This window comes from Rousettus aegyptiacus, unplaced genomic scaffold (assembly GCF_014176215.1).
Source record: "Rousettus aegyptiacus isolate mRouAeg1 unplaced genomic scaffold, mRouAeg1.p scaffold_m13_p_11, whole genome shotgun sequence".
NCBI lineage: Eukaryota > Metazoa > Chordata > Mammalia > Chiroptera > Pteropodidae > Rousettus > Rousettus aegyptiacus.
The window spans coordinates 15,968,371-15,982,490 of record NW_023416286.1 but is presented as its reverse complement, the minus strand read 5'-3'; the positions used below and the strand labels follow the sequence as shown (position 1 = coordinate 15,982,490).

The window sequence follows — 14,120 nt, the reverse complement described above, 5'->3', positions numbered from 1 at the left end:
ATTTGTGTTCTATCGTTCAGCCAACAGGGAGAAAAGTCTTCTCTATTTGCCTTACTGTGGTCCACTAGCATGAACAGATTGACAGCAAATGGCAGATTGGCAGATCGTTTCTAACTTTTACCGAATCTTTCTAGGTGCATTATTTGTTTAGTTCTTCCCAATATATACTACTTACTTAGATCTAAGGAATTTAATAAAATTAGCATAAAATTTAAATAATGTAAGAAATGAATCTGGAGTAGATTAGATATTAAGGAAAAGAAATACATTATGATGAAATGAAACTGTGTGCACCATTAAGCTAACCTGCTATTTTACTATCTTAGTTGCTATTTCGTAACTTTGTATAATTTAGTCTGTGTTCAATATTTCTATATAATTATTTACAGTATGCATAACAATTTTCAGCTTAGTGAACTACTCATCATTGAATCTCACTTTTATTTATTAGCTGACAAACTTCACAGAGTGCTTTGAAATCAGAGTAGTTTATACACACATATACGATTATACACATATGTTAGCTGTATGATTATATATGTATATATAATAGATTATATATGTGTGTGTATGTGTGTGTATGTGTGTGTGTGTGTGTATACATATATACATATATATATATACCAACCCTATATATCAATGATTTGGGTGGTGTGTGTGTTATATGGCAATAAACATAACTACTATATTGTACCCAAATAGCTGTCACCATAGGGTTCAAATATAGCATTCTGGCAGGTAGACCAACCCTTGCCCATCTGCACCCCTGTGACCCTGGAGGGCAGGTCTAATTCTCCACTCTGGTACTTCCTATCTCCCATCCTGCTGCAGAGAACCAAGAATGACTATCTATGTCTCAGGATATGACCCTTCCTAAACTTTCAGACTGGCTTCATTCAAGAACATGCTAAAATTCAGAATATTTTAAAAACTTCTTAACAACCAATGCTAAGTGTACTTATTGCTTTGTAATACAATTGAGTGTAATATCAATGTATTTTTTTACATACAATATAAATGCTTTATTAATAGTCGAAGATCAGCCCCATGGTCCAAGTAGTGGGCCCAGACACAAATTCAGGGCAGCCTCAGAGCCTCTCACTCTGACTCCAATAAGGTGAGCACGTCACCCTCACACATGGGCCTTTCATGTTGTGGATGATGGAATGGTTCATCGTCCACGAATTCCATGAGTACAGCATGCACTGTACTGTCCTTGAGCCTGTCCTGCCCAACACCTTGGTGACTCTGGCTGGCTCGATAGGCTACACACAGCTGGTGTCCATGATGGTGGCATGGCAGCAGTCCCACAGAGCATATTAGTATTATTTTTATTTAGATTTCTGCCTTTGAATTATAGATTCCAGAGATCTGATGAAAATTCACTGTTAGGTCCAGAAGTATTAATTGCTGCAAAATTTGGCTTTGGTGTTCTCCAAAAGTGCTACATTTGAAATCAGAAGACATCCTTATAAAGGATAGCGTTTGAGTGATGTCAGCATCATGGTTGAATAAGATGACTTCTTGGTCTGCCCTCTAAAGTTACAAGTGGGACAACTATAATTCAAAAAAGGATGCCCTGCTCAACACACAAATATGTGAGAGATCAATGCATTGAGAAATCTGAAGATGAGCATATCAAAGTGAGCAGGAGAGACAGAAAGGGGAAGCACAGAGATGGGAGTGCAGATGTAGTTCAGTGCTGGCTGTGGGCCCCAGCTAATAGGGTAGCAGTGGAGGGTCAGGTTGCATCCCTCACCTGGCCAAAGGGCCAAAGGGGCAAAGTCAGCATTCCAGCCTGAATGGTGGGTACACATTGTAGCTGAGCCCAGTGACAGGGGTGAGATGTTGTGCAAAGGTGTAGTAGCCGAGATTAGCCAGCTGCCTTTTTTTACCAGAGAAAAAATAAAGCTTCAGACATACAAACCAACACCAGTCCTATTGCCCACCTGGCTCCAGCTGACCTGGTAGCAAAGGAGGTGTCAGATCACTGCCCTCACTTGGCAGCCTGTAGCTGATCAGAGGGACAGAAGCAACATTGCAGCCTGAGTGGCTGGTACATACCGTGGCTAAACCCAGTGGAAAAAAGAAAGCCACAGATGAGCGAACCTGCCTCCCTTACCCACTCATTCCGCACCCTTCCTCTCCTATACTCCCAACTGTCATGGAGGAACTTGTTAGAGGCAGCTGGGACACCTCAGATAGTACAGTGTGGCTAGCAGCCTCTGGTTGGTTATGAGGCAGCAGCACTGGAAGCTCACAGGTCCGAAGCCCCATTGCCCACTACACCCCACCATGGGGTTGTTGCCATGAGACAAAAATCGCCTGGTCACAGAGGGGACGCCCACTTCCTCGGGGAGTACGGAGCATTTTCCATAGCCCAGACAACACCACCTCACCAAGATCCCAGAAGTCCCAGCAGTGAGTGCGGAAACAGAAAAGAAAAACTTACGCTATAGCACCATCTACTGGAAAAAAAAATAAAGACTTCTACTCACTAACCCGCTAAATAGTACTTAAAGATTTCAATGCCTCAAATCCCCAAGTAGTGAAATAATCCACCAAGTACCATGAATAACCAAGTTAACAAGGTAGTTAAAAAGAAAATGAAAAGTCTCCAGAAAACAAACTCAAAGACATGGAAGACTGAAAGTTAAACAACAGAATTTAAGACTGCAGTTCTGAAAAACACTCAATGAGCTACAAGAAAATTCAGAAAGGCGGTTTAATGAGGTCAGGAATAAAACTGACAAACAAAAGAAGTACTTTACCAAAGAGATTAAAACTATAAAAAAAGAAACAAGCAAATTCTGGGGCTGAAGAACTCAATAAATGTGATGGAGACTGAATTAGAGAGCCTAGAAAATACAACAAAACAGATGGAAGAAAGAATTAGTGATCCTGAAGATAGAAATCTAGAAATGATTCAGGTGGAAGAAGAAAGAGAATTGAGAGTTTACAAAATGAAAAAACCCTGTGAGAGCTCTCTGAATGTATTAGAAAGAGCAATATAAGAATAATGAGTATACCAGAGGAGAAGAGGAGAAACAGGGAACAGAGACTATTCAAACAGATAATCAATGAGAACTTCCCAACCTTATGGAAAGAACTGAACCATGGAATCCAGGAATTTAAAAAAAAATACCTAATTATCTCAATCCATAAAGGCCTTTTCCAAGGCACATTATATTAAAACTGTAAATAAATAATGACAAAGAAAGAATTCTCAAGGCAGCCAGGGGGCGGGGTGGGGGAGGGAAAGACTGTAACCTATCAAGGAAATCCCATTAGATTATCATCAGACTTTTCAGCAAAAACTTTACAAGCTATGAGGGAGTGGAATCCAATTTTCAAATTAGTAAAAGAAAGAAATCACTAGCCAACAATAACTTATCCAGCAAATTTATCCTTTAGGTATGAAGGAAAAAGAAAGGTTTTTCCAAACAAACAAAAGCTGAGGAGATTTATCATGACAATACTTCCATTATAAGAAATGTTGAAAGGAGCTCTTCTACTTGAAACAAAAACACAAAAGGATACAAAACTATGATTGAGATGACTAAGAGACAGACAGAAGTAGGAAGTTGAAAATCTTTTTTGGAATAGGACATTAAACACCTATTATAGTATAAAAGTTGAAGGGGTAAAAGCATTTTTAAAAAAGCCTATAGCTTCTGTAATATGAAAATGAATGCATAACAAAAAAAATAAAATAAAATAAAAGGGGGAGGGGAACTATACTTGCCAAGGGGAACGCGGATAAGATTCAATCAGAATAAAAAGGACTGTTGTACATATGAAACTTTTTTTTGTATAATCCTAATGGTAACTACAAAACAGATATCTAGAACTGAGATGCATAACATAAAAAGGAGGAAAGGGAGGAAAAAATTACAGAATGCCACTAAACTAAAATAGCAAACAAATACAAGGGAAAAGAAACAATGGAGAGACACAGAGCAACCAGAAAACAAAAGATAAAATGGCTATAGGAAAACCTGGTATATCAATAATAACCCTAAATGTAAATGGACTGAATTCACCAATTAAAAAGCATAGAATAGAGGGATAAATTAGAAAACAAGACCCAATTATATTTTGCCTTCAGGAAATGCATCTCAACTACAAAGACAAACATAGACTCAAAGTAAAGGGGTGAAACAAGATATTCAGAGCGAAAATGGCATCTAAAGTAAAGTGGGTGTACAAAAGACAAAGATGGACACTTTATATAGGTGATAATACATCAAAAATGTATAACATTTATTAATGTATATGCACCCAACCTGGGAGCCTATGTTCATCGCAGCATTATTCACAATAGCCAACACATGGAAACAGCCTAAGTGTCCTTTAACGGATGACTGGATAAGGAAGATATGGTACATAAATACAATGGAATATTACTCAGCCGTAAAAAAAATATATATGAAAAACTGTCATTTGCAATGACATGGATGGATCTTGAGAGTATCATGCTAAGTGAAATAAGCCTAGTGGAAAAGGACAAGAACCATATGATTTCACTCATATTTGGGATATAAAACAGAAAGCAACAAATGAACAAATAAAACAAACAATCAAACTCATAGACACAGAAAATAGCATCATTACCAGAGAGAAGGACGGGGAGAATGAAGAGGGTAAAAGAGGTCAGATATGTGTCAAAGGAGGGAAACTGGACTTTGGGTGGTGAGCACACAATGCCATACACAGATGATGTATTATAGAATTATATACCTGAAACGTATGTAATGTTATAAACCAATAATACCCCAATAAATTTAATTAAAAATAAAAGACAGTTGTTTACTAGCCATCTAGATTTCACATTCTCAACCAAAATTGTTTTCTGCAGGAACTTCAGAGTTGGTGAACACATCTATGTGCCAGACAGGTGGCACATCCCAACTTAATGGGGACAGAAGCTCCAGTGCTCAGGACCTTTCCAGACTTCTCCCTGTGAACCTCTTCATCCAGCTGATCAATTTTAATACCACCGGTAATGGGACAGATAAACATCTCTCCTCTTGATATGAAACACAGAGAAGGACACACCTCACTTCTGTGGTTCTTCTGGCAAAAATAAGTAACTTCAATATAATGACTAGGAAACATCGTAAAAAGAAATGTGAGGTATGCTGCAAAATAACTGGCCTGAACTTAAAAACATCAAGGTCATAAGGACAAAGACAGACTGAAGAACTGAACTGAATCAAGCAGGATAAAGAGGATGGAATTAAATGCAACTAGTGATGTCTCACTGGGTGCTGGCCTGGAAAAATAAAAGTTTGCCTTTTGCTGTTAAGGACATCACTGTGACAATGATGAAACTTGAATAAACTTTGTAGACTGAATTATTGTATTGTATCAATGTTAATTTCCTAATTTTATGATTATACTGTGCTTTTGTGAGAGAATGTCCTTGTTTTAGGAAATACACCCAAAATTATTTTGAGGTAAAGGGTATTATGTCTGCAACTTATTCTCAAATGTTTTGAGAAAAAGGATTATGGGAGAGAGAATGAGAATGAGAAAACAAATGTGGTGAAATGCTAACATTTGGGTAATCTATTAAGGATATAAGGAAAATATTTGTACTGTTTTTGTGACTTTAATGTATGCCAAAAATTATTTCAAAATTATTTAATTTTAAAAAATAAAATTGTTTTCCCCACAGCTTCTTTAATTTTAAATAAAACAAATGATATTAACATTCCACTTTTCAATATATACTGTAACAGTAGCCAAATGTATAGTGTTCACTGTGTGCTAGTCATTGTTACAAACACGGATAAATACTGTAACCCACTTAATCCTCATAGCAGCCCTGTGAGGTAGGTACTGCAGTTATTACCCCTTCCACAGATAAAACACCTGAGACCCAGAGAGGATAAGAAAACTTACCAAGTCCCACAGAAGTGGGTGGAGCCTGGTCTCTGGCTCCGCCCACTCTGGAAAAGCCAGGTGCTGCTATGTCCACTCTAACACTGGAGCTAAACTGTTTTAGTGTGACTGCTTTATTCTCCTTTTTCTTGATTTTATTGTCTTGGAAAATTTTTAAAATAGTTTTAAAAACATGTTAGAGTTTATTTTGCTCTAATTATGAGAATTTTGTGGGTGATCTGTGCCACGTGGTGCCCTTTCCATAGCTGTAATACCTGCTAATAGTATGAGGCCCTGTCTCCACCAGATCTCTGTGTAGTGAGGAGGTAAGGAGACCCAGGAAACCAACCCTCCAGAATACAGCAGGATATCCTTCTCTTTTTGTTATTGTTGTTGTTAACTTTAACATTTGCTTAGTATTGTGAACCATTAACACTAAACAACGTCACCAATACATATTTGAAACCTGAAAAGGCAAACTGTCTTCTTCACAATCCTTTAAGCATTCATGACTTGAAGTCACCTTGAGATCAGCTTTAACATTAGTGCATGGTGGTAAATTTATTACTACTTTTCCCAAAAAGGGTTATCTCCTCTTTAACATAAATCAAAATCAAGTTTGACGGTTGGAGGGCTTAAGTGATCTTTGAAACATGTTTATTTTTCTTGCCACAGCATTATTTGATTAAAGAATATGAATAATCATCTTTGTTCTACTGGATACTGCAATACAGTGACTTATAAGTTTATTTTACCAATACAAGGTTTTCTTGTTGTGGAAAATACAATTATCGAAGCATCAGTCGCCTCCCTTAAACAGTCTCCTTGATAACTGTTTCTCTTCTACCTCTGACTTTAAGCTATTTCAGCAAGTATTAGGACTTAATTTTAACCAAGAAAAAGAAGGGGAAGTAAAATCTAAACTAGGCCATTTGTTACTCATTTATTATCCTAGTAAGGAAGGGAAGATGGAAGGAGAGGGAAGATAAGTGACTGGTTTAAAAAGTTACTTAGTGTAAGCTGATTCGTGATAGCTCTATAGTCTACAACTACTGCTGATCTGCGCCAGAGCAGGAGAATTTCCAATAGTATAATTGTAAAGCTCTTTCTTTTAACTAGTGCAATCAACACCTACAACCTTAATTTAAAACACATTCGAAATAAAATCTCTCTAGCAGATAAGTCCCTAAAGTTTTCTTTGCTCTTTCTTAATTTGTCTTACCACCCTAATATCAGAAGCATGGTTTTGCGACGCCAGCACATGGATGTTGCCAGTTGAATTACCACATTCAGACTGGAATAATGCCAATGGAACACAAACACGCCATTGAGCAGGTGTAAGAACCAGGGAAAGAACCGTGGTTAGGAGTTGGGAGGCTTGTGAGCTAGCATTTACTGGTCTCTGGCTCTGGAAAAGCCAGGTGCTGCTACGTGTAACTTGGTTGACTCACCTAACTCCTCTGAGACTCGTTTTTCCCATTAGTAAATTGGGGATAAAAACCCTTGCTCTACCTACCCCAATAGTCATCATGATGATCAAATTAAATAATGTACATGACAGTTCCTTGCAAAACTATACAAATTGAAATATGAAATTCTTAAAAGACCATTGGGATGGTTGGAAGTTAAAAAAACAACGGCAGTATAGATTGATAAAGTGAAAAGACAATAAAAGCTTTGCTAAGATGTGGTAGTGAGTCTGCAAAGATGGTTCCCAATGAGCCACTCCTCCCGGCATTTGAAGGAAGGTGGATTCCCCTTCCTTAGAATCTGGGCTGCACCCGTGACTCATTTTTCACCAATAAAACGTCACAGAAGTGATGGTATATCACTTTCAATGCTAGGTCATAAAAAGCTGTGCATCTTTAGCCTAGGCCTTGTGGGACACTTGCTCTAAGGCAAACCAGCTTCTATGGATGAAGTCCAAATCCCCTAAGATGCCGTGCTGTGAGGAAGGCCAAGCTAGCCAGGTAGAGAAGTGTATGGGAGGAACGAAACCTCTCTTCCCTCTACTCTTCTTAGATTCATTGACTAGAATCCATAAATCTGACTGGAAAAAAAAAGGCATATTAACAAGAGAAAAATAAATAAAAGTGTATTACCATGAGTATCCCACACACGGGAGTGCTCAGAGATAAGTAAGTCAAAGGGCTATAGTATGCATAACCTGGGTTAGAACTTGGGTTTATATAGTATCTTAACAAAAGAACCATAAAATTTTAAAGGAGTGACAGGACAAAGGCAAAGGCTTTAAGTTTTTACGGTAGCAAATTGTGGGAAGGCACATATTTAGTGGGACTAAGATAAAGGCCAGTTAGTGACATCTTTGGGCTGATAAAGCTCTAGAGTTGTCTCCAGTAATTAACTTTTCTTTTTCCTGGTAGAGAAGGGAAGGGAAACAACTTTACAAATTTATGTCCCACTTTTAAGCAGATAGTGGGAAGGCAGAAAACTTTTCTTATCCACAGTGACTCAAAATTATTCTTATACCAAAGTTGCATATTTTGGGGTAGCATATTCTGCTACTCTTCAGAGGCCATGCAGGGGCTAGAGGGAGACAGGGAGGCCCTGTTTCTTGCAGGCATTCCAGATGAGCCATCAGTTATGTGAATGAAAAAAAAAAAAAAATCTTGGATATCCAGTCCAGACTAGTTGCTGTCTGACTTGTACCTCATTAGAAACCCCAAGCGGGAACCACCTAGCTGAGCCTAGTCAACCACAAAACCATAAGAGATTAATATATTGTTGTTTTAAGCCACTAAGTTTTTTTGAATGGTCTGTTATGCAGCAATTGATAACTGGAACACAGAGTGATTTTGTTTTTTCATTTCCATAGAAGACTTGTCAAGTTAATTAGTGTAGAATTTCATAAGACTTTTAGGACAAAGTCACTGATGTAGATCAGGACCTATTTCATTTGATTTGCTGCCTCTTGCCAAAAACACATTTTTCTAGAAAATATATTTCAAGGGGGCAATGGGAAGAAAATGACCGATGAATTAATGCTGGAAGAAAAAGAGGGGAAATTTTTTTTTACTTTCAAGGCTACAATTTTGTTGCCCCCATAAATGGTTGCTCTGGACAACTGCATAAGTTATAGTTTTTCAAAGTACAGATTTATTTATGTTTTTTAGAATGTATTGTTCTCTTGTATCTGTGGCCAATTAGAACTACTCTATTAGTTATCATTTTTGTTAAAGTCAGGTTTATTGAGATATCATTTATATCCAGTAAAATTCACACTTTTTAGCTGTACAGGTGTGTGAATTTTGATAAACGTGAAAGGCCATAGCCCCCACCATAGTTAAGATATAGAGTATCTCAATAACCCCAAAGTTTCTTCATACTTAGTTACCTCCCTCCTCCCATCCCCACCCTGTGGTAAACTGTGCTCTGATTTCTGTCCCTATAGCTTTGTCTTCTTTATATTGTCATATAAGCAGAATCACACAGTATGTGGTATCTTGGGTCTGGCTCCTTTTACTTAACATAATGCCTTCGAGACTCATCCAAGTAATAATCTGTTGCTTCAGATTATTACTTTTAATACTGCACCAAATATTTCACTTTTTCTTTATGTATGTTCTAAGGGTATGCAGAGCTATGAATAGCTAAGCCATAGAGTCAGTGCAGTGTTTCTCAGAATTTTGTCTGAGGATCACCTGCATTAGAATCACCTGGGGGTGCTCGTTAGACTCTCAGCTTCAGATCTTCTGCATCAGTGTCTGAGCTACTCAGCAATGTGTATTAGCAAGCACTCCCATGTTACTTTTATGTGTGACTAAAGTCAGAGAAACCCTCAGGTATTCTAGAATGAACAAGAATATCAGAGTTAGATGGTTCTGAGTTTGAATCCAGCTCTGCCATTTACTAGATGTGTGAAGATGGGAAAATTACTTAAAACTCTCTGCACTTATTTTTTTTCTTTGTACTTGGAAATAATTAATTTACTCACCAAATATTTTGACAGGCACAGCTCTAGGAACCAGGATTGCAGCAGTCAATGACAAAGTCCATACCTTTATGGAACACAGAGCATGATAACTGTTTAAGCACATAATACATGAGACAATTACAAATTTCAGATAGCAACACTGTAGAAAATGAAATAAGGTTTTGACATAGAGGGTACCTTAGTTAAGATACAATCTAGGCTACTTGTAACAAAGAAACTCAAAAATACATTTAAACAAGATAGGAGTGTTTTCTCCTTTGTAACTGTCTAGAGAAGTTGGTGAGGACAGAGGTAGGATGGCTCTGTCACCATTTCTGCAATCTTTTATCTCTCAATTCTCTAGCTGCTTCGGCTACTATCATCTTGTTTATATTACAACTAAGAAAGAGAAAAACGTTGTGGGGAATGCCTGCCCATTTTTCAAAAGGTACATCGCTTGTTTACATTCTATTGATTAGACATACCTATCTGCAAGGGAGGCTGGGAAATGTAGTCGCTACTGTTGTGGGCATGTGTTCAGCTAAGACTCCAGAGGAATAAGAGAAAAGAAATTGGTGGACAACTGCAATCTCTGTTAGGAGGCTACTTTAAACAAGCTAGTCAAAGAAGATCTCTTTTAGAAAGAGATAGTTGAAGGGGCTAGATAGTAGAGCAAGGCTGAATTTCAATCCCCATTCATGACCCTCAGCCAGGCACTCTCATATAGGTCACAGCCTGTCTCCCCTCATGCAGCAGGCAGGCAATTTTTAGGGTCTGCACTGCCTTAGAGTTGACTAAGATCAGGATAATTGGGACAGGATCTTCTCCTAGAGAAACTGTGAATTTGAGATGGAAGTTTCAGTCTCCTTTGTCGCTATTTTTTTTTCCCAAAAGAGCCTATCTGAAGGATACATAAAAAATTGGAAAATGATGAAGTAACTATTAAATGGGATTTTGATGGATTGTTCATTATACTGAGGATGGATTTTCTACTGGATATCAAATGATATCAAACTAAGTATTTCTCGCTGATAATGTCCTATGTCTTGATCTGGGTGGTGGTTTAAATGGGCAAATTAACTGTGATAATTCATTAAGCAAGTTCTCATTAACATGTTTATGATTTATGCGCTTTTCTGTATTTAAGTTATATTTATACTTCAATTTTAAAAATGCAAAGACAAAGGAAAGCATCCCTGAGTGTACTATGTTCAGCATTGTCAAAAAGGTCTGTCAGGACTACTGGATCTTAGCAATATCTTTTCAAATTAAGCTGGGTTTTCAACATCACAAAAAAAACTGCCACAAATCCTGATTCTCATTTGAAATGGCAGAGAAAATACTCAACTGCCAGTACAGAATTCTAAACTAGAGGTTCCCACATGACCCATTAGGTGGAATTTCTTGCAGGGTTTATGCTCATGCACTCCAGATTTGAGAGCTCCTCATCTCTCTGGGCCACTGCTCACTGCTTTTATGAGGGCCAGGAAAATGCCAAGTCTTTCTCTTACATCTTTTTATCTCTAAAGCCGTTTCTGGGGTGGGTGTGTGTGTGGGGGGGGGGGATACACACACACACACTCACACACACACACACACAATCATGTTTTGGCTCTATATCAAGAATAGGAACTGAAAAGAAATACTAATTTATCGGGAAGCATGTCCTAGGTAATTTTTTAAAACTTCTTGGATCATTTTGAGAATATGATGGATGTTGTGGATCTTCTCCCCTAAACACCACACGGTAGAGTCAGTCCTCCGCCTCACCTTACTGGCCTCACCTGCAGTGTTTGCACAGTTGATCACTCCCTCCATTTTTTCGGCTCTCGCGTCCGGGTCCCTTCTCAACCAGTGAATCCTCACTGAACTAACTCCACGGTCGACTCCACCTCTGAGGCTAGAATCGCCGGGAAGGTGGAGCCGCGGGAGAGCCCGGAACATAGTTACCAACCCCTGTTGTCCACCGGAACGTGAAGGAAGAGGAACGTTGCAGGCTGGGAAACGGAAGAGAGAGGAGGGGGAGGTGTGTGCAGGTTACACTCTAATTCTGGTTCGCTGTCCGTTTCATTTCTCTGCAATGTTTTCAAGAGTCTCAGCTACCCGGCCTCTTCTTCCCCTTTCGCGTCTCCATTTGTGCTCCGGAGGCCCAGAGGCGTCGGCGGCTGCGATTGTGCTGCTCAGTGCTCTGCACGGAACGGTCAGGTACCGCATTTCAGCGCTGTTGGCTTCAGGCCACCTGGCAATCCCCATCCCCTTCCCCTACATTCAGTTATCATTCTCCGGCTTATTGAGGTCGATGTTATAATCTGCGGAATTTTGGAAGCCATTGCTTTAAATATGAGGAAAGGGACATCTCAGAAAGAGAATGGCTTGCCCAAGGTCATAGTGTCCGTGGGAAACAACTACGGTTACATGCCTGGTCTGCTGTCCTGTGCTCTTTTTACTACACATAGCATCTCATTCCTCTTGCCACTTCCCTCATTTTAGCCACGCTGCAGAAGAGAAGTTTTACTTATTTATTTTTGCCTCCCAAGACTGTGATGGTCTCATTCTTGATTCCACCTGTACTTTAGTTTTTTATTGAAAGTGCTTACAGTATGCCAGCACTGGTGTTAAGCCCCAAATAAGAGCCCTGCCATCACGGAGCTTATAGTTACATCAAGTAGGCAATTCAGGTAGAGTAATAGTTGAGTATAGTACAGGTGGCACAGAATGCTCAAGTAACAAGTAATTGCTGGGTGAGCAAATAGGGATGCCTAACCATGGTAGGAGAGTTTCAGAGATCCTTTCTGGAAAAGAAGTTTGATAAAATCTGAAGGCGGACCACGGGTTGGATTTAGCCAGGCAAGAAGAGGCATTGCGGCATACCTAGTGTTGATATTTATTCTCTGAGAACTCTCATGATTGTGAAAACTTAGTTCTACTGTATATATTCCATGCAGTACAATTTGGGGCCACTGTGGTAAGTACAGCGCTGAAGCAGGTTGGTAGTAGGAAGAAGTAGCTGGATAGAGAAAAATTGCACAGATAGACTTGATAGGATCTTGCATAAGACGAGATAAGGGTAAAATAGTCAGCAGAGATTTCATCTGCTTGCCTTAAAGGATTAGGGTACCATTAATGTTAACAGAAGAATGAGGAGCAGCTTTGAGAAAGCTTTTAAAATGTAATAGTTTTTAGAATACAAAATATCTATTTATGGTAAGAGGCCCATTCAACACAGAAGGGTGAAAAATGGGAAGTCCAAGGGAGGGGAGCTCTTGAAAGTGATTTTGGATGTGTTGCATTTGAAGTGCTGGTGAGATGTTCTCAGTGGAAACAAGCTCAGGTGGGAGGTTAGGGTTAGAGTTTTATCATTTTAGTGTTACCGAGTTACTTCCGATACATGATTTCCTGGTATACATATACTTTCAACAGTAATATATCAGTCTTGGAAGGAAGCATTGCAGTATGGATTATACGTGAGATTCATTCTCCTGATTGCCACCTTTCTGTTATAACTTTAATTAAAATTTTCATGTGAAATAATTAGAGCATTTTTCTAAGCTGAGTAAATAGGGTCTTTTGTACTGATGATAAGGATACTAGTTATGCAGTGGGTTTTTCATTCTAATTTTCAAGTGCCTCATGTGTTAGCCTCCGACATTTTTATAAGCAGATCAAATAGTTTGTTTCAGCATTTGTGGAAATAACCATTTTATTTTTCATCAAAAGGTTTCTGAACTGGCACTACCATTTGCTAGCTTTGAGAAGTTAATATAGTATTTAACCTAGGGTCTGCTGCAGGGTCTTGAGATCAGTTGCATCAGAATCACCTGGGGTCTTGGCTAAATGGAGGTCCTTGGACGCCATTCCAAAGTTACCAACTAAGAATCTCAGAAATCTAAGGTTTAAATAAGCTCCCTAGGTGATTCACATGACCTCTAAAGGTTAGGAACAATTAACCTCTGAGCAGCAGTTTCTTCAGTAAAACAGGAATAATAAAACCTGTCCTATAAGATTGTAAGAATTTAAATAAAATGCCTCACATAGCTACTTAAATGTGATCCTCAGGTGGTCCTCTGATGGGCACCATCAGCATTACTTTAAAGCTCTTTAGAAATGCAAACTCTTGAATCCTTCACAAAGCTACTGAAACACAATTCCTTGATGGGACCAAAGACTCTGTGTTTTAACACGTCCTCCAGGTAATTCCTATGCATTTTAAAGTTTGAGAAACAGGGATCTATCCTGTTTGCTTCATAAAGATAGGGACAATAAAATTCTTATTTACTCTGATGGATATCATCAATGCCTA

General features: G+C 38.7%; 2 protein-coding genes and 1 pseudogene across 3 annotated transcripts in view; 1 reads left to right on the top strand and 2 right to left on the bottom strand.

Moving 5' to 3' along the window:
* SLC25A15 (solute carrier family 25 member 15) overlaps positions 1-11,733 on the bottom strand; it is a 47,627-nt gene extending 35,894 nt beyond the window's left edge. For both annotated transcript variants that reach the window (XM_016120011.2, XM_016120008.2), the window contains exons 1-2: positions 11,605-11,733; positions 9,842-9,905 (exon numbers count right to left, since the gene is read on the bottom strand). The gene's annotated coding sequence lies outside the window, so the exon portion shown is untranslated. The remainder of the gene's footprint in view (positions 1-9,841; positions 9,906-11,604) is intronic.
* On the bottom strand, positions 483-3,152 carry LOC118609350 (annotated as a pseudogene).
* Positions 11,734-11,830: 97 nt separating the features above from the next.
* The window catches only part of MRPS31 (mitochondrial ribosomal protein S31), a 38,331-nt gene continuing 36,041 nt past the window's right edge, over positions 11,831-14,120 (top strand). The window contains exon 1 of the mRNA XM_016120005.2: positions 11,831-12,025. Within this exon, the coding sequence (XP_015975491.2) occupies positions 11,901-12,025 (125 nt within the window). The 5' untranslated portion in view covers positions 11,831-11,900. The remainder of the gene's footprint in view (positions 12,026-14,120) is intronic.